Source organism: Sapajus apella, unplaced genomic scaffold, assembly GCF_009761245.1.
Source record: "Sapajus apella isolate SASKATOON/1434 unplaced genomic scaffold, GSC_monkey_1.0 scaffold6, whole genome shotgun sequence".
Lineage (NCBI taxonomy): Eukaryota > Metazoa > Chordata > Mammalia > Primates > Cebidae > Sapajus > Sapajus apella.
In genome coordinates, this window is record NW_022436946.1 from 3599551 (window position 1) to 3626824 (window position 27274).

The 27274-nt window shown below is 37.3% G+C and overlaps 1 protein-coding gene and 1 long non-coding RNA gene across 3 annotated transcripts in view; one reads left to right on the plus strand and one right to left on the minus strand.

Moving 5' to 3' along the window:
- Positions 1-27274, minus strand: part of ADGB (androglobin) — a 213220-nt gene that overhangs the window by 140036 nt on the left and 45910 nt on the right. For both annotated transcript variants that reach the window (XM_032274516.1, XM_032274517.1), the window contains exons 4-6: positions 18175-18246; positions 14503-14712; positions 7204-7343 (exon numbers count right to left, since the gene is read on the minus strand). In XM_032274516.1, coding sequence (XP_032130407.1) covers positions 7204-7343; positions 14503-14712; positions 18175-18246 — 422 coding nt within the window. The remainder of the gene's footprint in view (positions 1-7203; positions 7344-14502; positions 14713-18174; positions 18247-27274) is intronic.
- Positions 21454-27274, plus strand: part of LOC116549165 — a 40224-nt gene continuing 34403 nt past the window's right edge. Inside the window, exon 1 of the long non-coding RNA XR_004267730.1 lies at positions 21454-21655. This is a non-coding gene — a long non-coding RNA (uncharacterized LOC116549165). The remainder of the gene's footprint in view (positions 21656-27274) is intronic.

Sequence of the window (27274 nt, forward strand, 5' to 3'; positions counted from 1 at the left end):
GAGGATCCAAGATGGCCGTTTAGGAACAGCTCGGGATTGCAGCTCCCAGTGAAAGCGCAGAGGGTGAGTGGATGCCACATTTTTATTGCCCACAGACTAGGAAATTCCCAGGTGGAGGAGTTCCACAGGTCACCAGTGCGGCTGTGCCCCGCGCGGCTGCTTTGTCAGCGCCCCGGAGCAGCGGTTCTCCATACAAAATACACCGGTCCGAGTGCCCTTTTGGCTGGCGACTGGAGCCACGGGAAGTCGCCCATTCGTCTGTTTAAAAAGGGGACTGAGGGAGGCCGAGACGGGTGGATCACGAGGTCAAGAGCTCGAGACCATCCTGGTCAACATGGTGAAACCCTGTCTCTACTAAAAATACAAAAATTAGCTGGGCATGGTGGCGCGTGCCTGTAATCCCAGCTACTCAGGAGGCTGAGGCAGGAGAATTGCCTGAACCCAGGAGGCGGAGGCTGCGGTGAGCCGAGATCGCGCCATTGCACTCCAGCCTGGGTAACAAGAGCGAAACTCCGTCTCAAAAAAAACAAAAAAAAAACAAAAAGCAAAAAAAAAAGGGGGGGACTGAGCAGGGAAACAGGACAGTAGATTCCAAAAAAAAAAAAAAAAAAAAAAAAAAAAACGCCACAAACCTCAGTGCCACTGTTTAAGCCAGTGCAGTGAGCAGCCGCAGGGGAAAACAGACAGACCCCGGTGCCTCTTCAACAGGCGACTGGAACACAAAATTAAAAAAGGCTCTGAGGCAGGGAGCCAGGCGATCAGGCTCGGCTGGTCCCACCCCCACAAAAGAACAGCAACCAGAAACTCTGGATTGAGAGTTTCACAGCAAGCGCAGCTGAACCCGGGACGGTCCAGCTCTGTGGGGGAGGGGCGTCTGCCATTAGCGAGGCAGCCCGCCACGACGGAGGTAGTTGACCAATGCTGAGGCAGCCCGCCATTGCCAAGGCAACCCGCCATTGCAGAGGCAGCCCGCCGTTGCCAAGGCAACCCGCCACAGCAGAGAGACTCCGCCTCAATAGAGGCGGGCCACCATCGCCAAAGCAGTTCTAACTACACCCATATAAACAGGACTGCAGGGATGTTCACTCAGCAGCTGGGCAGAGCCCACAGCAGCTCAGCAAAGCCTCTACAGGCCGACAGTGACTAGGCTGCCTCCTTGCTGGGCAGAGCAGGTCTGAAGGAAAAAAAAAAGAAGGCAGCAGCATAACGGAAACTCATAAATAAAGCCCTCAATCCCTAGGACAGAGCACCTGGGAACAAAAAGCAGTTTATGAGTTCTGCTGCAGCAGACCTAAACGTACCTGCCCAGCAGCTCTGAATGAACAACAGAGCTCACAGCTCACCATTTGAGCTCCTAAAAAGAAGAGACCGTCTCCTCAAGCAGCTCCCTGACCCCTATATATCCAAAGAGACACCTCATAAAGGAGAGATCAGATTGACACTAGGCGGGTATCCTTCTGGGACAAAGATAGCAGAAGAAGAAAACTGGTAACAACCCTTGCTGTTGAGCAGATGCTGCAGGTGAACCGCAGGCAAGCAGGGCCTGGAGTGAACCTCAGCAGACCTACAGCAGAGGGGCCAGACTGTCAGTAGGAAAACCAAGAAACAGAAATAACCTCATCATCAACAAACAGAACGTCAATCTGAAAGATTTGAGACCCAATCAGAAAGCCAGCAACTACAAAGTCGACAGGTGGATAAATCCTTAAAGATGGGAAGAAACGAGCTCAAAAAGGATGAAAACACCCGAAACCAGAGCACCTCTCCTCCTACAAGGGATCACAACTCCTCACCAGCAAGGGAACAAGGTTGTATGGAGAACGAGTGTGATGAAATGACAGAATCAGACTTTAGAAGGTGGGTAGTAAGAAACTTCTGTGAACTTAAAGAACATGTTCTAACCAAATGCAAAGAAACTAAGAACCTTGAAAACAGACTTGACGAAATGCTAATGAGAATGGACAAAATAGAAAGGAATATAAGTGAATTGATGGAGCTGAAAAATGCAACACGAGAACTTCACGAAGCATGCACAAGTATCAACAGCCGAATTGGCCAAGCAGAAGAAAGGATATCAGAGGTCGAAGATTAACTCAATGAAATAAAACGGGAAGGCAAGACTGGAGAAAAAAGGGTAAAAAGGAATGAACAAAGTCTCCAAGAAATGTGGGACTATGTGAAAAGACCTAATCTACGTTTGATAGGCGTACCCGAATGCAACGAAGAGAATGAATCCAAGCTGGAAAATACTCTTCAGGATATTATCCAGGAAAACTTCCCCATCCTAGCAAGGCAGGCAAACATTCAAGTCCAGGAAATACAGAGAACACCACAAAGATATTCGTCAAGAAGAGCAACCCCAAGGCACATAATCGTCAGATTCACCAGGGTTGAAACGAAGGAGAAAATACTAAGGGCAGCCAGAGAGAAAGGTTGGGTTACCCACAAAGGGAAGCCCATCAGACTCACAGCAGATCTCTCAGCAGAAACCCTACAAGCCAGGAGAGAGTGGGGGCCAATATTCAACACCCTTAAAGAAAAGAACTTTCAACCCAGAATCTCCTATACAGCCAAACTAAGCTTCATAAGTGAAGGAAAAATGAAATCCTTTGGGAACATGCAAGTACTCAGAGATTTCGTCACCACCAGGCCAGCTTTACAAGAGCTCCTGAAAGAGGCTCTACACATATAAAGGAACAACAAGTACCAGCTCAACTAAAGGGCAAAACAGCCAGCTAGCACCAAAATGGCAGTATCAAATTCACACATAACAATATTAACCCTAAATGTAAATGGACTAAATGCCCCAATCAAAAGACACACACTGGCAAATTGGATAAAAAGCCAAAACCCATCAGTGTGCTGTATCCAGGAAACCCATCTCACATGCAAGGATACACAAAGGCTCAAAATAAAGGGATGGAGGAAGATTTACCAAGCAAATGGAGAGCAAAAAAAAGCACGAGTTGCAATTCTCATCTCTGGTAAATTACACTTTAAAGCAACAAAGATCAAAAGAGACAAAGAAGGACATTACATGATGGTAAAAGGATCAATGCAACAAGAAGAGGTAACAATTCTAAATATATATGCACCCAATACAGGAGCACCCAGATACATAAGGCAAGTTCTTAATGACTTACAAAGAGACTTAGACTCCCACACAATAATAGTGGGAGACTTTAACACCCCATTGTCAATATTAGACAGATCAACCCGACAGAAAATTAACAAGGATATCCAGGACTTGAACTCAGACCTGGACCAAGCAAACCTAATAGACATTTACAGAACTCTCCACCCCAAATCCACAGAATATACATTCTTCTCAGCACCATATCACACCTACTCTAAAATTGACCACATAATTGGGAGTAAATCACTCCTCAGCAAATGCAAAAGAACGGAAATCGTAACAAACAGTCTCTCAGACCACAGTGCAATCAAGTTAGAACTCAGAATTCAAAAACTAACCCAGAACCGCACAGCTTCATGGAAACTGAACAACTTGCTCTTGAATGTTGACTGGATAAACAATGAAATGAAGACAGAAATAAAGATGTTCTTTGAAACCAACGAGAACGGAGACACAACATACCAGAATCTCTGGGACACATTTAAAGCAGTCTCTAGAGGAAAATATATAGCAATAAGTGCCCACATGAGAAGCAAGGAGAGATCAAAAATTGACACCCTATCGTCAAAACTGAAAGAGCTAGAGGAGCATGATCAAAAAAAATCAAAGTCTAGCAGAAGACAAGAAATAGCTAAGATCAGAGCAGAACTGAAGGAGATAGAGACACAAAAAACCCTTCAAAAAATCAATAAATCCAGGAGCTGGTTTTTTGAAAAGATCAACAAAATAGACAGACCACTAGCCAGATTAATAAAAAAGAAAAGAGAGAATAACCAAATTGATGCAATAAAAAACGATAAAGGGGATATCACCACAGATTCCACAGAAATTCAAACCATCATCAGAGATTATTACAAACAACTCTATGCACATAAACTAATGAACCTGGAAGAAATGGATAAATTCCTGGACACTTGCCTCCTCCCAAGCCTAAACCAGGAAGAAGCCGAAACCCTGAACAGACCCATAACAAGGTCTGAAGTTGAGGCAGCAATTAAGAGCTTACCACCCAAAAAAAGCCCGGGTCCAGACGGGTTCACAGCCGAATTCTACCACACATACAAAGAGGAGCTGGTACCATTCCTTCTGAAACTATTCCAAACAATACAAAAAGAGGGAATTCTTCCCAAATCATTTTATGAGACCAACATCATCCTGATTCCAAAACCCGGCAGAGACTCAACAAGAAAAGAAAACTTCAGGCCAATATCCATGATGAACATAGATTCAAAAATCTTCAATAAAACACTGACAAGCTGATTGCAACAGCACATCAAAAAGCTTATCCACCATGATCAAGTAGGCTTCATCCCGGGGATGCAAGGCTGGTTCAACATACGCAAGTCTATAAACGTAATTCACCACATAAACAGAACCAAAGACAAAAACCACATGATTATCTCAATTGAGGCAGAGAAGGCCTTTGACAAAATTCAACAGCCCTTTATGCTAAAAACCCTCAATAAGCTAGGTATTGATGGAACGTATCTCAAAATAATAAAAGCTATTTATGAAAAAGCAACAGCCAATATCATACTGAATGGGCAAAAACTGGAAGCATTCCCCTTGAAATGTGGCACCAGACAAGGATGCCTGCTCTCACCACTGCTATTCAATATAGTATTAGAAGTTCTAGCCAGAGCAATCAGGCAAGAAAAAGAAATAAAGGGCATTCAAATAGGAAAGGAGCAAGTCAAATTGTCTCTATTTGCAGACGACATGATTGTATATCTAGAAGACCCCATCGTCTCAGCCCCAAATCTCCTGAAACTGATAAGGAAGTTCAGCAAAGTCTCAGGATACAAAATCAATGTGCAAAAATCACATGTATTCCTATACACCAATAACAGACTTAAAGAGAGCCAAATCAAGAAGAAACTTCCGTTCACAATTGCCACAAAGAGAATAAAATACCTAGGAATACAACTAACAAGGAACATAAAGGACCTCTTCAAGGAGAACTACAAGCCACTTCTCAACGAAATAAGAGAGGACACAAACAGATGGAGAAACATTCCATGTTCATGGTTAGGAAGAATCAATATCGTGAAAATGGCCATACTGCCCAAAGTAATTTACAGATTCAATGCTATCCCCATCAAGCTACCAATGACCTTCTTCGCAGAACTGGAAAAAACCACCTTAAACTTCATATGGAACCAAAAGAGAGCCCGCATAGCCAAGTCAATTCTAAGCAAAAAGAACAAAGTGGGAGGCATCACACTACCTGACTTCAAACTATACTACAGGGCTACAGTAATCAAAACAGCATGGTACTGGTACCAAAACAGAGATATAGACCAATGGAACAGAACAGAGTTCTCAGAGGCAACGCAACATATCTGCAACCATCTGATCTTTGACAAACCAGACAAAAACAAGCAATGGGGAAAGGATTCCCTGTTCAATAAATGGTGTTGGGAAAGCTGGCTACCCATGTGCAGAAAGCAGAAGCTGGACCCCTTCCTCACACCTTACACTAAAATTAACTCCAGATGGATTAAAGACTTAAACATAAGACCTAACACCATAAAAACCCTAGAAGAAAATCTAGGCAAAACCATTCAGGACATAGGTGTAGGCAAGGACTTCATGACCAAAACATCAAAAGCATTGACAACAAAAGCCAAAATAGACAAATGGGACCTAATCAAAATCCACAGCTTCTGCACAGCAAAAGAAACAGTCATTAGAGTGAATCGGCAACCAACAGAATGGGAAAAAATTTTTGCAGTTTACCCATCTGACAAAGGGCTGATATCCAGAATTTACAAAGAACTAAAACAGATTTACAAGAAAAAAACTAACAAGCCCATTCAAAAGTGGGCAAACAATATGAACAGACACTTTACAAAAGAAGACATACATGAGGCCAACAAACATATGAAAAAATGCTCATCATCACTGGTCATCAGATAAATGCAAATCAAAACAACATTGAGATACCATCTCACACCAGTTAGAATGGCGATCATTAAAAAATCTGGAGACAATAGATGCTTGAGAGGATGTGGAGAAATAGGAACACTTTTGCACTGTTGGTGGGAGTGTAAATTAGTTCAACCATTGCGGAAGACAGTGTGGCGATTCCTCAAGGACCTAGAAATAGAAATTCCATTTGACCCAGCAATCCCATTACTGGGTATATATCCAAAGGATTACAAATCGTTCTACTATAAGGACACGTGCACATGAATGTTCATTGCAGCACTGTTTACAATAGCAAAGACCTGGAACCAACCCAAATGCCCATCGACGATAGACTGGATAGGGAAAATGTGGCACATATACACCATGGAATATTATGCAGCCATCAGAAACGATGATTTTGGGTCCTTTGTAGGGACATGGATGAACCTGGAAACCATTATTCTCAGCAAACTGACAGAAGAGCAGAAGATCAAACACCACATGTTCTCACTCATAGGCGGGTGTTGAACAATGAGAACACATGGACACAGGAAGGAGAGCACTACACACTGGGGTCAGTTGGGGGAAAATAGGGGAGGGACGGTGGGGGGTGGGGAGCTGGGGAGAGATAGCAAGGGGAGAGATGCCAGATGTAGGTGATGGGGAGGAAGGCAGCAAATCACACTGCCATGAGTGTACCTATGCAACAATTTTGCATGTTCTTCACATGTACCCCAAAACCTAAAATGCAATAAAATAAATAAATGGGGAAAAAATAAAATAAAATGAAATAAAATAAATGAAAAAATAATTCAGTATTTATATGAACCAATATTTTTCTCCCACAAAACAATTTTTCCCCTATTAAACAAAAACATCATTTTTCATGATCAACTTTCCACTCATAGTAAGACAGCATTGAATATAGAATAATTATTGGGTGTTTTTTTGAAGGAACTTTGTATTATTGTTAACTAATCCAATAGAACAAATCAGTGGCTTTGGCACATTTGATTTTATACAAGAGGATTTACGTTGTTTAGGGAAAAAAGCTTTTAAGTAATTTTTCAAAAAATAAACCATGTAATATGAATGTATAGTTACTATTTTTGTTTGCCTTGTTTTACACATGTGAGTGATAATGTCTTATTACATACTCAATATTTGCCAGCTTGATAATAGCCTTAGACAAAAGCATTGGCCACAGTTCAAATTCGTAAGTTGAAGCTGGAAGCAATAGATTGTTATCTTCATCAAAAGGCAGAAAGTCATCAATTGTTATCTTTCTCCAGCAACCCTAAAAATTAGATGAAAGAAATGTAATACCATCAACTCACAGTCCTTTTTTCTCATAAATTATTGCACATGGCTGACATTATTATTTACTGTTTTCCAATTTTATTTTAGCATCTTACACTTAAAGACTGAGATTCTAGATTTCAATATTACCCCGGTTGAATATTTTAGCTTACTGCTTTATTTAACTATGATTATGCTTTATTTAACATAATCATAGTACACCTATGGCTATGTCAATATTGTCCTTATTTATGAGGTCTTGTGAGCAAATTCTTGGGAGTCCCGTACTGCATAATGCAGTAAATTAAGGTGTTTCAAGTAGCAGAATCAAAACATTATGCAACCATGGATAAGCTTAGACATAATCAAATCACTTTATATAGTCAAAATACAAATTCTCAAAATATAACTTTAGCAATTATTGCTTAACTTGATATATCCTCACTGATCTTACACTTCCAATTCTCATATTATTCCTACTCCTAATTAAATATTTTTTTAACAGGGTCTTGCTTATGTTGAAAGGGCTGGCCTCAAACTTCTGGGCTCAAGCAATTCTTCTGCCTCTGCCTCCTGAAGAGCTGGGGTTACAGGCACACACCACCATATCTGACTTAAAGATCTAATTTTAACATAAAGTGAATTAATGTTTAATAAAATCATAATATATTTATCTGTCTGTATATTACTTATTATTAAAAGCATGAAACAAATGATAATCTTAATGTTTGTGAACTCAAATAACCATCTTTTCTTTTACTTTGGTTTTACATGCTAAGTTTTATTATGAATTCATTCCTTTGCCAAAAAATATTTTCAACAGTGGTGTCAAGTATTGTGAACATAAGTATCTGCATAACACATGTACTATACCATTGAATTACTTATAGTCTACTGAGGGAAGGCAAATATGCAAATAACTTCAAATACAATATGTTTAAAGTGCTCTAGAACCAGAAAGGCAAGTGTGACTAAATGTGCTGGAGAAGCTTTTCATAAGAAAGTGACATTTGAACTGAAGATTTAAGAAACAGCATAATATTTTCAAGTAGATAGAAGCAATAGGGTGAAAATGTTTTCTCTGTATGACACTTGTAACCCTGAACTTCACATCACCTTATTTAGTGGTTATATATTTTTTTCTTTCTTCCTTAACAGACAATGTAGGGCAAGACAGGGTTACAGTCGATGGTGTTTAGCCATAACCTCTTCTAACTTCAAGTTAAATGATTATCGAGAAAACACAGAGAAATAAGCCACATGCAAAAGGATAAATACTGTATGATTACTGAATACATTTACATCTATATTGAACATATCTATCCCAAACATATAAAAAAATACATTTGTGTGTGTGTGCTTATCTGTGTATACACACAGAATATTTCTTCTCAAAATTCATGTGTTGAAATCCTAAGGTCCAACGTGATAGAATTAGATAACAAAGGAGGGTAAGGCCCTCATGAATGGGATTTGTGCCCTTTTAAGAAGCTGAAAAAAAAAAAACAAGCAAAAAAACAACAAAGTTTTCCTCTTCCACCACGTAAGTTTACAGCAAGAAAATGGCCAGCCACTTATGAATCAAGGAGCAGGGCTTTGCCAGGCACCAACTCTACCAATGTCTTGATCTTGGACTTCCCAGCCTCCAGAAGCATAAAAAATAAATTTCTGTTGTTTATAAGTCACCAGTCTGTGGTATTCTGGTATAGCAGCCTGAGTTGTTACAAGACTAATATTATTAAGGTTATATATACTTATATACATTTAGTCTAAAAGGTTACATATACTTATATACAATATAGCCTTAATATAATGTATAACCTTAATAATATTATGATTATGCTCTATATTAAGATGTAAATATTAACAAGATATAAGATTAAGATATATATTATATACATTATGACATATATTATATATTTATATATGTAATATATATTATTAAGTTTTTATGTATATTACATATAAGAAGATTGTGCAATGAAATCTTATAACCTGGGTAGCAAACAAAAGTGGCAGACGAGAATAGCACATCAGAGGCTTTATAAACTAAACTTGCATTTGAGACACAGCCCATAAATGTGAGCCAGGATGTGTCTTCTGAATCTAAAAAAGTTGACTAATTGCTAAAATATAAAACTAATTAGCAATCAGAGTTGTAAAACATAACACTAAAAATATTTAGGAAACTGTATAAAATTACCTATTGTACCAAAAGCCAGAAAAGTCTCAATTTCAATGGGAAAATATAATCAACAGACCACGAAAACAAAATGACAGAGGGATTAGAATAATTAAATAAGCAATTTATAGAAATTCTAATAAAAATGTTACAACAAACAATTATGAAAACTCTTGAAACAAATTCAAGAATAGAATCTCTCAGCAAAGAAATAGAAGACATAAAGGCATACAAATAGAAATTTTAAACTTAAAATTAAACTAAAAAGCAACTCTCAGCTGATGAGATCAATAGCAGAATGCAGATAATAGAAATTAATGAACTGGACATTAGATCAATAGAAATCATGAATCACAGGAAAATATAGTATCAGCAATCACATAAGGCTCAGGGACCTGCGTGGATAATACAAAAAGATATAATATTCATGTCACTGTAGTCACTGAAAAAAAGAAAAAAAAGAGTGTGGGCCTAAAAATATATTTGAAGGAATAATGGCTGAAAACTCTCCCAAATTGTCTTAAGACATAAAACTACAAATTCAAGGAGCTCAGACTAAACCAAATAGGATAAACTCAAAGAATTCTACAGCCAGAAATATCAAATTCAAACTTCTTAAAAGTTAAGACAAAAGAAAAAGGGCTTGAAAGCCAGCAGCAAGAAAAGACTAGTCAGAAGGGAAGGGCAGACTGCCCCCAAGGAGCCAGGGAGGGTAGAAGGATAATTCTGGCCAGCCTTCAGGATAATTCCAGAAGGCTGGAAAATTAATGGCACACTAAATATCAAATGCTGAAAGAAAAGTACTGCTAACCAAGAATCATATTAGTAGGGAAAATATTATTTAGGAATAAGAGTAAAATAAACACATTCTCAGATAAAGGAAAGATAAGATAATTTGTCATCATCAGACCGACTCAAAAGGAATGGTGAAAGAAAATTTTTCAGAAAAAGAGAAAAAGGAGAATAATAGGAAAAATGAAACATCAAGAATGAGAAAGAGTAAAGGAAAAATTTTACATGCCAGTTAAAATTTTTACTTAAAAATTAAAAAATAAAAAGTGAACATATGACTAAATACGGTAATCTTCTCTCCAAAGTTTTTATATTGTATTTGAATGTAAAAGCAAAATTATGATGAGGTTTTCAATATATACATAGGAAATGTTTAAGAAAACTATATCAGTGGTCGGATGTGGTCTTACACCTGTAATCCCAACACTTTGGAGGACGAGACAAGAGGATCACTTGATGTCAGGAGCTCAAGACCAGCCTATAGTGAGACCCTGTCTCTACAAGAAAATAAAATTAGGCCTGTAGTTCTAGCTACTCAGGAGTCTGAGGCAGGAGGATCAATTGAGCCCAGAAGTTTCAGGCTGCAGTGAGCTATGATTGTGCCACTGTTCTCAAGACTGAGCAACAGAGTCAGACCCTATCTCTAAAACAAAAAAAAAAAAAAAAAAAAAAAAAAAAAAAAAAAGAAAGAAAGAAAGAAAAGAAAGTTGTATTAGAAAAGGAGGAATATAAATGGGTCTAACTGGTGGTAAAATATCTATATTCCAGTTTAAGTGCTAAAATGCTGATACTAGTTGACCAGAAGCTATGCATGTATATTTCAATTCATAGAGCAAAGAGATTTGCTTTGAAAGCACTATAGGTAAATCAAAATGAAATCATAAGGAATGTCCAAGAAACATGCAGGAGTATAGGAAAAGGCATAAAGAATTCAATAAATAGAGAATAACACAAAAAATAAGAAAGATAACAAAGAATAAACAAATAACAAAATTACAGACTCAAATTCTGATTACATCAAATATAAATGTTCCATACAAACAAATGAAAATATAAGGGTAACTTGAATTTACTTATGAAAAATTAAGAATTTGCCAATATTTTGATGGAATAATTCTATAAGGTAGAAATCCTAGCAAAAGAAGTCCGTACAAATGGACAAAGACTATATACATAAAGATGAAAGTTTATAGCATTGTTTCAAACACTGGTCCTAACTTAAATGTCTACCAATATGAAATTAGCAAAGTACTATTTACCTATCTCATGCAAGGAGTACAAAGCAGATCAATATGTATTAGCATAGAAAATGTCTATGTGTAGGGAATAGTTTATAGAATAGTATGTTTATATGACCCTATTGTTATAAATTAGATACAATAGTTTTTTTGTGTGTTTGTAAGAATAGAAGAAAGCTTAGAAGGATATACATAAGACATTTGCGGTGATTAAATAGGGTAAAATTACATGAAACTTTTATTGGCTACTTTGAATATTTTGATAGTAGTTGAATTTCTTAATTAAAAGCATGTATAATATTACAAATAATAAAATAAATCATTTCCATTTCGGAACAAAGTAATTGAATGACAGAAAAATAATTTGTCATAGTTTGTATCTTGAAAATATTGTTCCTTACATTTAATGAACAAAAATGTCACTGGATGAGAGAGTGTACTTATAATGCAGGATTGCAGGCTCTACCCTGGAAATTCAAACTTAGGAGGTCTGGAGTGGGGCACAGGCAGCAGGTGTCTAAGAAGTAAGTCAGCTGGTGTTGATGTTGGGGGGTTTCTGCACCCCATAGTTAGGAAACTCTGAATTCTACAATAACATTGTGGTTAAGCAGTAGAAGTCTCAATCAGAAATAAAAGCAAATGCATCTTTATATAAATATATTGATGGCAACTGAGAAAGATTATTGGTCCTAATGTGTGTGGTTTCTCTGTTTATCAGAGACAAATGAAAGCACAGAGACACTCAGAGAAAAGCTGCCAACAGCAATACATATTTCAAGTGGAGAGTAATAGCTAACTTGCTTCTTTCAGGGAGCCAAAGGAATGCTGCCATTGGAAAGCACTTGACGAGATGGTATGTGTCCCAGTATTAGTATTATCATTCCCAGGTGAAGGAGGGGAGAGAGCTGCTCTGTGTCATAACCTTGTTCTTAATGCTACTCAATAAATTTTTATCTGGCTGAAGTCAAAGAACCTAGATGTAATTTACTTAGAATCCAAACTGGAAATAATGAAAATACTTTTATGGAACAAATGAAAAGCTGGTGTGAAAATCAGAATTTTAAATGTCATGCAGAGAGGATCTGAGTGGTTGGTTTGGCTTAAAGAAGTGATAAAGGTAAATGCTTTAAGAGACAAAGCAAAAGAGGGAGAAGAATATTTGTGATAAGGCAGGGAAGAAACATCAATTTCCAATAAGAAAAAGGCAGGAAAGCCTCGAGAAACTGAAGAAGAAAAACAGTAAGAAGAAGACTAATCGTGTCTCGCAAGATAGGAAATGGGAAGGAAAACAAATGTAGGGTATAAGATGAATCTGCAGTGTATTGCACTGAGTAAAGAAGTAGAAGTAATAATGCATATTTTATAAACATGTTTCCCAAATATTCACAGAGAGAAGCAAATGACAGACATGTACAAATATGGAACTAGAATTAGAAGAGAAAAAAATCAAAATCAAGTTGTGTGTGTCTGGAAAGGGAAGAAAATTTAAAAAAACCAACAACGTAAGCTTTTCATGTAAGAAAGAACTGACTCTAACTTCTTACTGATGTTAATATATACACAGGTATTGACTCAGCCCTACCAGCTGGGCATCAGGTAGAAAGACATAGAGATTTCTGCCCCTAGCCCAAAGAGAACAGATTCTACTAATCAGAAAACCGGGAAGCCGACTCTCTACCACATGCCTACCAAAATAATTCACAGGAAACACGTATGTCAGTGCTCACAGCACCCCTTACAGGCATTCCTCCGATGAGACCACCAAGGAAACAGAGGAAGCCAGCGGAGCTGAGGTCCAGTCTCTACCACACCGTTCCCTAAAGGGCTAAATTATCTAGAGACGGGCTAAATCACTGGACCAGACTGTGATTTCCAAAGTGGGCTCAATACATTTTTAGAGCAATTTCTGAATCAAGTGGATTTGGGCTTGTGAAGAATCAGTACAATTAAGGAGAAATAAGTCACATTTTCTTGGCAAAATGGAAAGTGATGTTAATGAATGTTTATCCCTATGCAGGAGGAAATTTGAAGAGCAAGGAAGGGTGTCAGGAAGCAGAAAGAGAGAGAATGAGAAAGAGGTCAACAGGGTTGGTTCCATGTTTTAAAATAGTTAATGGTTTTGACCTTCTTCCCACCTCAAGTTTAGACAAATGTGGGGCGGGAACCCAGGCACTTTACCTGCTGACATTTCCTCTGTCTGCCTTCCTTCTGTCTGTTCTCCCTCAACATTATCCACTAGGTTTCTCACCTTTTTACCACCACACTCTTCTGCTGGCTCCTCTGAACAGATTTGAAACTGTAAAGCCTAATCTACCAAATAGTCCTCTTGATTGGTAAATACATAAGATACAGTAACTTAAAAAGTTATTTTATCACCTAACAAAATTTCAAGGCCAATTGTCTTGCTGTGGAGGTTTAAAAAACAAAAATCCAATTTTGGATATCAGAAGCTATTTTACCTTTTTTCCTTTTCCCTTCCCATTGTAATTATTCTAATAATTTCTAATTATTGGCCCTCCAACATTCTCCATCCCAAAAAGAGGGATGGCTTAGGTCTATGAAAGAAAAAGTCACATTTTTATAAATATATAATGGAATTATTAACTTTTAGTACTTTCCCATTTCTTTAAATGTTCAAGGAGAACATTCTTCTCCAGTGACAAGGGCCAAGGAAAACCCAAAGGTGTTTGATATGCTTTAGCATTGCTAATGGAGTATGAGTCTCCTTTGCCATATTTATAAGGCTTTTGGATCTTCTATTTGTACTTCCTACTAATCCATTTGCTTTCCTTTTAAGCAGAGGTAACATCTTCCCGTAGGTGATCCACTCATCTTCGTCTCCCAAAGTGCTGGGATTACAGGTGTGAGCTACCTCACCTGGCCAAGGCAAGTATATTTCAATATAAAAGACTCATGAGTTGTCATGCACATGAAAATGAACTTACCATCCAGTAAAGTTTCACAACATACTTTCCATAGCTATTGAACAAAGGTATGTGACCCTTCACAGCCTTGCATAGAGAGTATATGTGCTCCCAGGGCTTCCATGGGAGAAGAGGAGGTTCCCCTGAAGTCCCCTTAAAATAGTTGCTCAAAATTCCTCCATTGAAGATCTTCCATACTGCATGGATTTCACTGATAATCCATCTCATCAGCTAGAGACAAAAAACAGTGTTAATTGGTTATTTTTCAGTTGGAGGTACTGTAATTTAGGGACAAATACAGTAAAAAATAATCCACTTCCAAGAATAATATTAAATTATACATGTCGTTTATTCCACATTTTGATTTCTGATCTATGGGATAAAATTATAGGCCTTGCTTTTGTTTTCTGGAACTACAGTCACAATTCAAACTAAAATGTCTCATACTAAACATACTCTTAGCTAAGAAGGCCGTCTGCTGAAGTAAAACGTGGGTGATTTGGCATCGACTTCTATTTGACACTGACTTTCATGTCAGAGGTAGTGTGTGAGAGAAAGCTTCTGAGAGCACAAATAATTGTGACAAATGAGTGAGCTACTCTTTCATAAATGTTGAGATATTTCAGAAGGCAATTATCTCTTGTATGTCAATAGGCCCAATTAGAGAAGGAATGAGATGTGAAAGAATTAAAATGGGGTAGACACGTAAATATACTGCAAATCCCATATTTCATGGGTTGATCTGCAGCTGGTGAAATGCTCCAAGTAAAACATCTCCTTGCAGGGTTGTTTTTTTTTTTTTTTTTTTTGAGACGGAGTTTCACTCATGTTACCCAGGCTGGAGTGCAATGGCGCGATCTCGGCTCACCGCAACCTCGCCTCCTGGGTTCAGGCAATTCTCCTGCCTCAGCCTCCTGAGTAGCTGGGATTACAGGCACGCACCACCATGCCCAGCTGATTTTTTTGTATTTTTAGTAGAGACGGGGTTTCACCATATTGGCCAGGATGGTCTCGATCTCTCTTGACCTCGTGATCCACCCACCTCAGCCTCCCAAAGTGCTGGGATTACAGGCTTGAGCCACCGCGCCCGGCCCCTTGCAGGGTTTTTAACAGGCGGCAAGGCTCAGTGGGAAGGTGGGCTTCAGAGTGGAAGCAGAGACCAGATTTGCGTCCTCTTTCAGATCTTCACAGCTTTCTGTCATTGGAAAAGTTGCTTCCACCTCTCTAAGTTGCAGTTCCTTATCTGTAGAATGTAGATAATCGAAGCTATTCTTCAGCATTTTTTTGTGTGTCAGGACTAGAAGCCATATATAAGAAATCTCTAGGTCACAGTGGGTGTTCAATAAAGCCATTGTTACCTCAGTTGTACCTGATTTTCTGAAATATTCACCTCATATTTAACTGCATGGTTTATAAGAAAATTAAATATTTAGTATTGACCTTGCAAGATTTATGTTTCTCTTACTTGGAGTTATCCAGGAAATTTTTAATGTTTGGTAAAGTAGAAAAAGACAAAGCAGATATCTTCCTGTATATCTGGAAATTTTATTGCAGAATATTTTATATTTTCCTTCCCTTCAAAAATGAAAAGCTAAAATCTAAGTGGGTTTAAGATTCATAAAATAGGTGTACTTTATAAAACATAAAACAATAAAATAGGTGTACTTTATAAAACATAAAACAATTGGCCGGGCGCGGTGGCTCAAGCCTGTAATCCCAGCACTTTGGGAGGCCGAGGCGGGTGGATCACGAGGTCAAGAGATCGAGACCATCCTGGTCAACATGGTGAAACCCCGTCTCTACTAAAAATACAAAAAATTAGCTGGGCATGGTGGTGCATGCCTGTAATCCCAGCTACTCAGGAGGCTGAGGCAGGAGAATTGCCTGAACCCAGGAGGCGGAGGTTGCAGTGAGCCGAGATCGCGCCATTGCACTCCAGCCTGGGTAACATGAGTGAAACTCCGTCTCAAAAAAAAAAAAATAATAAAATAAAATAAAATAAAATAAAACAATTTTGAGATAATTTTATACTAATGTGTATTATCTGGTTGAAGAAATATAATAAATACTTTGATTTTAATATTGGTCAAGATATTAAAGATAAGAAAAAGTATTTTAATGAATATTGACTATGCCCTGCTTCCTGAGCCTTAGGAGAAAATAATGTTTAAAAGTTCTTGTTTCTGATTGAATTAACTTAGGGGAGTGGAACAGGTCTGTCTGTGATGAATAAAACCCAACCAAGCATAGGGAGGGGAGGTGGGGAGTAGGATGTGGGGAGCTAAGTTCCCACAGGGAGTAGGACAGCTGTGCTGAAACCTTTGCTGTTTCGGAAGAGGTATTTCAATCCAAGTACACTCCAATTTCCCCCGCACTATCAAGTCACACAATATCACTGTACCCTCCTCTTGACATGGCGTAGGACAAGAAGGGCAATCACTTCATGTCCATTGCTGGTCATGTGGATCCCAAGGGTAAAAGCCCAGAGGGAGAGGATACAGCTACTTTGAAACCAGGGGTGGGAGAACAGAGGCATGAGCAAACATGCCTACCATGTGCTCACTACCACGGGCTCACTAAACTCAGACTTCATTTCCCTTTTGAATATTGGTGTGTAAAATACCGCTACCTTAAGTGAAATAAGCCAAAGAAAGAAAGAAATACAAATAACTGCATGATTTCACGTATATGTGGAATCCAAAAATACAAAAGTCCAAGTAACAGATAGAGAAATGGTGGTTACCAGGGTCTGGAAGGAGGGGGATATGGGGAGATGTTGGTAAGGAGTATAAAGTTTTAGTTCTGAAAAATAAGTTCTGGACATCTACTTGCAACAAAGCAGCTGTAGTTAACAATATTGTATTGCATACCTGAAATTTGCTAATAGAATAGATCTTTAGTGCTCTTAACACACATATACACACACAAACACACATAATAATAACTGAATTGATGGATATGTTGATTAGCTTAATTGTGATGAATATTAAACAATATATGTCAAATCATCAAGTTGTATATCTCAAATATATACGACTTTTGGCCAGGAACATTGGCTTATGCTTGTAATCCCAGCACTTTGGGAGGCTGTGTGGGAGGACTGCTTGAGCCCAGGAGTCCAAGACCAGCATGAGCAATGTGGTGAGATCTCATGTTCTACCAAAAATTTTAAAATTAGCTGGGAGTGATGGCACATGCCTGTAGTCCCACCACCTCAGGAGTCTGAGATGGGAGGATCATTTTTAGCCCAGAAGGTTGAGACTGCACTGAGCTGTGTTCATACCACTGCACTCTAGCCTAAGCAACAGAGCAAGGCTCTTTCTCACACCTCTCATATATATATTATATATCATTATAATTTTATATATATAAATATATATTATATATAATATGTAAAATATATATTATATATTTGTATATATATTTGTGTATATATTTGTATATATAATATATATTCTATATATTATGTAATATATAAAATATATATAATATATAATATATTAATATATAATATAATAATGTATATATATATAATATATAATATATATTATATATAATAATATATATATTATATAAAGAATACCAAAACTTAAAGGTGAGCAAGGGAGAGCTGAAATCGGCTGTCTGGGAACGGCTTAAGCAGGCCTGGAAGGCATTCCATGATGAGACTTTAGTTCATACTTCTGTACATACCTCACTGCAGAGTAAATGTTCATTTGCTGAAAACAAGTCAAACGTGATTTCATTTTTCACAACCACTGGAGTCTGAAAATAATATATATATATACACATACATATTACTGCATAAGAAAAATAATGGAAAAGTAATTTAATGAAACAGTTTAAATCCATTTATGCCTGAGGTTGCAATTTTTTGAAATTTTGCAATGAGACCTTAGCAATGACCTTGAGCGGTAGAATATAAATAACTCCCTAGTGTTCCAATAATGGAACACTAGGCACCAATAGGTTGGTGCTGGAAATAGGCCACCTTGATTTCATTTCTCACAACCAGAGAAATAAGAAATAAACACATTATTCCTTAAGATAATTCTTAGAGCTATATAGGTGGTAGTAATTTAATTTAATGCCAATAAGATACAGTATTTTACTATAATAATATATATGTTATATATACAGATAATTTTTTATTTTTATTTTTTAACTTTTAAGTTCAGGGGATACATGTGCAGGTTTGTTACATAAGTAAACTTCTGTCACGGGGGTTTGTTGCACAGATTATTTTATCACCCAGGTATTAAGCCTAGTACCCATGAATTATTTTTCCTGATTCTCTCCCTCCTCCCTTCCACCCTCCAACAGGCCCCAGTGTGTGTTGGTTCTCTCTATGTGTCCATGTGTTCTCATCATTTAGCTCCCACTTATAAGTGAGAACATGCGATATTTGGTTTTCTGTTCCAGCATAAATAGACACACAAACTGAGAGATTGAAGAGTACTTTAAAACAATGGCCCCCAACATTTTTGGCACCAGGGACTGGTTTAGTGGAAGACAATTTTTCCACGAACCAAGGAGTTGGGGATGGTCTGGGCATGATTCAAGCAGATTACATGTATTGTGCATTTTATTTCTACTATTATTACTGTAGTAGGTAATGGAATTATTATACAACTCACCATAATGTAGAATCAGTGGGAGCCCTGAGTTTGTTTTCCTGCAACCAGATGGTACCATCTGGGGGTATTGGGAGACAGTGACAGATCATCAGGCATTAGATTCTCAAAAGGAGTGTACAACCTAGATTTTTCACGTGCATGCACAGTTCACAGTAGGTTTCACACTGCTATGAGAATCTAACGCTGCTGCTGATCTGACAGAAGGCGGAGCTCAGGTGATAATGCAAGTGATGTGAAGCAGCTGTGAGTACAGATGGAGCTTTGTTTGCTCGCCCACGCTCACCTCCTGCTGTGTGGTCTGGTCCCTAACAGGACACAGATTGGTACTGGTCCATGGCCCAGGGTTGGGGACCACAGCTTTAAAATCTAAATTAACCACTGAAGCTAAACCTGAAAACTTAGTTAACATCTGATATCAGGAAAAATATCTTCATCTTGGATGACAAATATTAGTCATGATAGCTTTTTTCATTTAATGATTATTGTCTATTTTATTAGTGTTAAATTTCTGAGATTGTGATAGCTTTTTAAAATTATGTTCAAGTTAATAACCTGTTACATTAAAAATTAATTTAATGGTCATTATTTAGTACATAATTAGTACACATCTAAATCAGGCGCCAATAAATAATATAATAACGAAATAAAAGTAATAGGGAAATATGAATTGTAACTTTTTAAAAAATGAGCTATAATTCATATCAAGTATACATATTTAACATGCCAAATTAACATGAAAACAGTTTTAATTCAAGAATCAGGTTTTAGGGAGGGTAACGCCATTGATTACTTTCAATCATCTATACAACTGGCATCTTGAAAAGTCAATAAAAATAAGTTAGAGAAAAATTTACCTAAAACTACCTTAAATGCTTGAATTGACCCTGCAGATCATAAATTATTAATATAGTTTCTTCTGGTTTGACTGACTGTGATGGAATGCTTCTAAAATGCCCCTATACTTCAGCAATTACCAAAGTTGATAAGCTATACATTAATAAGTATTAGATACCTGAAGTTTGAAGTATTAGTCTCAATAACCTCCTGCTGGCAAGTGGAAAGTAGAAATTAAGCTTGTAAAAGGCAACAAATATTACGGCAGAGGTCTCTACAATGACATCTTCACACTTCTACTTCCTATACCTGTACCTGAGGCAGGATAAATCTACAGACATCCTATCTATTCAATATATTCAACGCTCAAGGGTCTGGGCCACTAATTTCTAGTTCTCAGAAATAAATAGGTCTAGTAAGTTACTCTGTGATCAGAACTTGTTAACCTTCTTGTTTGGAAGGGCTCATATTTATTCTGATACCCTAAATTCAGGATTTTAAGGTATTTGATAACAGTATAATCGAGTAGCTTAGCTTCAAAATGGATTTTGAAACTTTTTTTCCTTTCTTGCTATTAGCCATAAAATGTACTTTAAGTTTCCCTCCTTTCCCACCAGGCACCCCCATGCACAGTGCTCCCTTATCTAATGATGCGCTTGCATAAAAATCCCAGGGGCTACTTTTTTTTCTTTTTTTTTTTTTTTTTTGAGATGGAGTTTCACTCTTGTTGCCTAGGCTGGAGTGCAGTGGTGCAATCTCAGCTCACCACAACCTCCACCTCCAGGGTTCAAGTGCTTCTCCTGCCTCAGGCTCCCGAATAGCTGAGATTACAGACATGCACCACCATGCCCGGCTAATTTTGTAATTTTAGTAGAGACGGTGTTTCTCCATGCTAGTCACACTGGTCTGGAACTCCCGACCTCAGGTCATCTACCCGCCTCGGTCTCCCAAAGTGCTGGGATTACAGGCGTGAGCCACCGCACCCAATCCCAAGGGGCTACTTTTGAAATAAAACAGGCATAGAGACCCAGGTGCAGAATTCTCCGCTTAAGTGGGGTTATGAACAATTAGTCTACCACTATCAGGCCAAAGTCAAGATGATATCAATGATATCAACCAGACCTGCAGATGGGCACATATTCAAGATAGCCATTGGAAGAGACTTGCAGACTTGCATCCTCCTGGGCCAGTGTTGCATGTTTTCCCCACCAAGTTTTCCCTCTTAAACTCCCTTAATTAGCCCCCAAAGTAAAAATTGCCTTTTAAGGGCATAAGCCTGGCCATTCCCCAACTTCTAGCATTTGCATAAAGTTTCTTTCCTTTCACCACATCTTGTTTCTGGTGTTCTGGCCTCTGGGCAGTGAGCAGTCAAACTTGAATCAGTTACTAATTTGGAGCCTTTTGTGAGAAATTGTGTGTTTCAAGTGACTCAGCCTGTATGCCTGGTTTCCAATGAGTGGAGCAATTACCTGCAGCAGTGTGCCAGGGATTATTTGTTAAAGCTGCCAGGCAGGGTAGGAGCCATTTGCATATGCCAGCTGCTCATGGCTAGTTGTCCTCACACCTGGGACCAGCAGTTACCAAGACTGCCTTTATCTCAGGGAATTCCCCTTCCCTTCCTTTCATGGCATCAGCTTTTGGTACCATTCTCTGTTGGTGTGAGGAAAGGAACATCTGGAAAGTCAACAGTCTTCAAGAACTGGGTAAGTCAACTGGAAAGCACCTGAAAATCCTGTCTCTGCCATCTGTGTTCTCTAGCTGTTTAGACCTAGTATAGGTCATCTGCGCTGCTGTCTTGGCCTATGTGACATCTGGACTTAACGCAGGTCACTTAAACTGTGGTGCTGTCTGCGTTTGAGACAAGGTCCCAGGACATTTCTCCAGTATCCCCTTTCAAAGCTCAGTTTGGAGTGCTCCATCCGCATCAGATCTGTTTGCGTGTGTCTGTTTAGTCTTATCCCTATCTGTGAGGGTGCTTTGGAATGGTCTCAATCCCACCAGCCAAGACCAGGTCCATCTGATTGTCAGAATGCAACAAAACAGGCTTCTCCTGTCCTCACTAGGGGAGAAACAGTTTCCAAAATCCTGGCCCCTGATTTTTTGGGGGATACTCCGGAGCGTTTATTGTATCTGTGTCAAACTTTGTGCAGAAAGAAAGCATGTGAATTACTTTTTAGTCTATCTGTGACTCCAGCTGGTTACACATTGTGGCTTGTTTGTGTGAAAATTTTAAAACTGATGGGCAAATTAAGAGCTGAGTCTTCTAAGGCGCTCTCTGTTTCTCTCTTCTCTTTTCTGCCTGTTTTGAATCTGCTGTTATTAAGTTACTGGTGTTGAGATAAAACTTATGATTTCAAAGTTATTAGGACACTTTATTTTTCTTATATAGTTCATCCAGTTTCAGCTAAAATGTAAACACTGAAACTCATTTAAAACCAAAGACAAAAGGATAAAACATGTTTTTAAAAATGAAAACTGCATTACCCAAAATTTTGGTCCACAGCTGTTACAGGATTACCTATCAGGGCAAACAAAGTTTAGCCACTTGACAGGTTCCAATTTTCTCAAAAATAGCTTGGATCCAGCTATCTTTTATAAAAGACAGTAAGTTTTTGATCCTGTCTCATGGCTAGAGTTCTGAGATTAAAGCTATTGGATCTTTGTGTGTGTGTGTGTGTGTATGTGCATGTGTTTGTGTGTGTGTATATACATGTTTAAATGTGTTTATGTATATGTACAAGTATTATGCTATTTGTTGTGTCTAACATACTACCAGACTAGCTTATGAGTAAATGAGTATTCATAAAATAAATCCAAATGCTTTTCAAGTTCATGTGAATCCCTGGTAAATAAAACTTGTTTTAAATTATTAGTATAATAAAGGCAGGCATGGTGGCTTACACCTGTAATCCCAACACCATGGGAGGCCAAGGTGGGTAGATCCCTTGAACCTAGGAGTTAAGAGACCAGCCTGGACAACATGGCAAAACTCTGTCTCTACAAAAAATAGAAAAATTAGCTGGGCATGGTGGTGTGTGTCTATGGGCCCTGCAACTTGGGAGCCAAAGGTAGAAGGACCATCTGAGCCCAGGTGTTGAGGCTGCCATGAGCTGTGATCATGCCACTGCACTGCAGCCTGGGCAAGAGTGAGTGAGACCCTGTCTCAAAAATATGTATATTAGTAAAATAAAAATAAAAATGTCTTCAGAATCATCAGCATACATTTTTGTCTAGAGAAGTTTTATGTTTGCCTCTGCTAGTTATTTTAAGGTGTCAGTTTGGCACAAATATTGTGAGACTATCAACTCAGCCAAAACCAAAATAATTGTTGTTTGTGTGACTTTTTTTTAAACAAGTAAGACTAAATATTGTTGTTTCAATAAAAATGGCTGAAATCTTTTGAGTTATCAGCAAAATGTCCATGTATTTCACTTTAAGATTGTTATTGAGGTGAATACCTGATGTTCACAGACTTGATAAATGGTTAGCAATAAAATAACTTTAAATAATGACTACCTTTGTTTAGTATCTCAGCTTTCAAAAGTAATCTATTATACACTGTTAAAAAGAAAAAAATGAGTACATATAAATGAGATAAATGCTTGTAGGAAGACTTCTTGTGTAATTTAAAATCTTAAAATTATGTTGGATGCTCATTGGATATCTGAGTTTTTCCAACTAAAAAAAGTGCTTAATATAAGAAATACATATTTCTAAAGTTTGTAAAATGGTTTCATTAATAAAATACTAACACCTGATAAACAGTTCAGAATTTCTTGCTGCTTAGGTTTTCATGAAAATTTAACATTACTAAAAATATAAATTTCAGCTAATATATAATTCTATAAATTGTGTTCTTTTTTAAAAATAATTTTATATAATTCAGGGGTTATTTAAAAGTCTTTTATTTAAAAAGGTGGCGTATATGGTTTTGCTTTGTCCCCACCCAAACCTAATGTTGAATTGTAATTCCAAATGTTGCTAGAGGAGCCTGGTGGAAGGTGATTGGATCATGGGGTCAGATTTCTTCCTTATGGTTCTCATGACAGTGAGTGAGTTCTCCGACATCTGATGCTTTAAAAGTGTATGCATTTCCCCTTTACTCTCTCTCTCCTGTCACCATGTGAAGAAGTGCTTGCTTCCCCTTCACCTTCTGCCATGATTGTAAGTTTCCTGAGGCCTTCCCACCCATGCCTCCTGTACAGCCTATGGAACTGTGAGTCAATTAAACCTCTTTTCTCTATAAATTACCCAGTCTCAGATACGTATTTATAATAGTGTGAGAAGGGACTAATACAATGTCTGGACATAGTGGCTGATGTTTGTAATCCTAGCAATTTGGGAGGCCAAGGCAGGAGGATCACTTAAGTGCAGGAGTTTAATACCAGCCTAAGGAACATAGTGAGAGCTTATCTCTAAAAAAAAGTAAAATAAAATAAAGTTTAAAAAAGTTAATAAAAAGAGAGATTTATATAAATATAAAAATATATTTTTGGTTAAAGAAAGTTATAAAAATAATAATTTTATATAAAAAAAACTTAGATGATAAATTTCTGGCCTAAAATAAAATGACTTATTATTTAAAAAAGAAAAACACATAAAACAAGAAAGTCCAAACATGTCATATTTGGTCTGTGTAAGTTGTGATAATGTTCATAAAGAGAAATTTATTTTTAAAACTTTGTGATAAAGTTGATTATATATATTTTTTAATTGTTCACTAGAGTCCTTCTAAAATTGGACCCCTATGTTAAAGAAAGGTTTTCTTAAGGTATTTATTTGCTCTCAATAAAATTACTATAAGTTTTTATTTAAATTCTATTATTTGTTTCTTTTAAAATCTTATCAGAATCACATCTCAAAAATTCAACTTTGTTGTGTTTTGCTGCTTTCGATTCTTTCTCCCCTTCAGAAGGACTGAGATGATAACTCTCTCCTTCAGCTTTTTCATCGGATCCTGTAACATTTTTATCTGGTTCGGGTTGTTATTGTGGCCTGATGCTAAAATGTTTTATCTTAAAAATAAAATAAAAATAATAAAATAAAGTATAAAATAAAAGCAATGTTTTCCAATACTATAACTTGAATCTGTACTCTTGGCTTTTCTTAATATGCTTAAATTTTTCAATGAAATCAGAAAACTTCTCATGCATTTACTAAACATTATGTATTCCCTTACCATACCCATAACCTTGAAAACACTCTTCCTGTGTTTGATTCAGTTCAAGTACTTTTTTTCATCATGTTTGACGTCCAGGTTATCTAAATGGGCTTTCATTAAGGAAAATCAGTCACACTGAAAAACATTTCTCTTTGCCTCTTTGGCAACTGACTTTAAAAAAAAACAAGATTTTATATTTTATCAAGATGATTTCTATATTATTATTATTAGGTTTTGTTTTCTTAAAACCCTAAGATTAAAAAGAGTTAAGGTTTTTACATCCATATAACCTTATACATTGCCTTTCAAGTCTTTTTACTATCATACCTGTGATTCTGTTTTTTCATATGCTTAGTTTTTGTTTTTTGTTTTTAGACAGGGTCTAGCTCTGTTGCCCAGGCTGGAGTGCAATGGTGCAATCTCGGCTCACTGCAAACTCTGCCTCCCAGGTTGAAGTGATTTTCATGCCTCAGCCTCCTGGGTAGCTGTTATTACAGATATGCATTACCATGCCCAGACAATTTTTGTATTTTTAGTAGAGATGGAATTTCCCCATGTTGGCCAGGCTGGTCTTGAACTCTTGGCCTCAAATGATCCCCCTGCCTCAGTCTTTCAAAGTAAGTTCTCAAAGTGCTGGGATTACAAGCATGAGCCACCATACCTAGACTGTGATTCTGTTGTGATCAAATGTTTTTAGCCCTTTAACATCTTTGACAAACAACATCAGAAGTTAAATTCTTCTAAACTAAGTCTCTGATTTGTTGCTGAAACTTATCAGAAGTATAAAAATTAATTACTACAGGTTGTGAAATATTTTCACAACTTCCAGTCAGGTCATGGACTCTAGCATTACTACCTTCACCCCACTGAAAGTTTTCTTAGTAGGTGCTATTAATTAATTCTTCTGCTGTTAAGTTACAGAGTCTTGACTCCTGGGCACACAGATACCTTAAAAGCTGATGGCTCAACACATAAAAACAAGTCAATTTTGTAACCTTGCTGTTTGACTTTTAGTTTTGGGCTCTTCTATTACTAAAAGGGCTCTAATAGTTAATAAACACCTGCCCACCTTCATTTCTATCTTGCCTAAAATGGTTAATTGGCTATGAGTCTTTTGACTCTAAGTCTCTTGGCCATAGGGGTGCCACCAAGTAACATGATGGCCTGGCACACGTAGCCACACCAGCCTGACATTGACATGAGCCAAAATAAAACCTTGACCATTGATACTGCCTCTGGCATATCTTACTCAAAAAGGGATGGGGGGACACTGGGGGAATATATATTAAAAACTAAAATCCTAAAGCCTCCCCCACTTACTGGGCAGATCCACCTCCTTGACCAAGGGAGTCTCAGGAAAAAACTTTTCTACTTATCCAAATTTACAACATCATCATCTTGTGAATTCATACCCTTTATTTATATATAATGTCAACCATGTACTTATATTGATCAGACTGAATATTGTTAGTAACTTATAAATATTAAGTACATTACATAAATATCACAGAACTTACATTCTTCATGTCAATGTTATCTAATACTATAAGTACCTTAAACCATGGTTCATATACATTTGATTTATTTCAAATATCTTGTAAGTAGGCATTCAAAAAATATTCTGGTAGACAGAATATTATATTTGAATTTTAGTGAATCTTTGAATCAAGATTCATCTGATTTTCTCAACCAGTAAGAGTACTTGAAAAATATGGTGTATATATTATATTTTCTTGAATTAGTAGCAGTTCTAATGAGGCTAAAACTTTTAGGAATAAAATAACTTTATATAGATATATAGCTTTAATGGATTCCACAAATGTACAGAAGAATCAACTTTATTACAACCATTTGAGTACTTCTAAATAATTTAGCCCACTGGTTTCCTATGCATTAGGTGAAAATAATAGCATATTCAAGGAAGGAAAAAGGCATTAGTGGTAATTAAACCCTTGGGAAATCTAAATATATTCAAATTAACATAGATGTTATGAAGATAGACCAGTGTGTTTAAAGATTTAATCTCTATAAGTGCTATTGAAAAATAAAAGTTTATCGAGTGATGTTCCAGTCAATATGATTCAAGTGGTTGCGCATGATATTCAGAAATAAGTGTTCTCTGAAAAATGCTTCAATAATCCCTGAAATAGAGATATCAAAG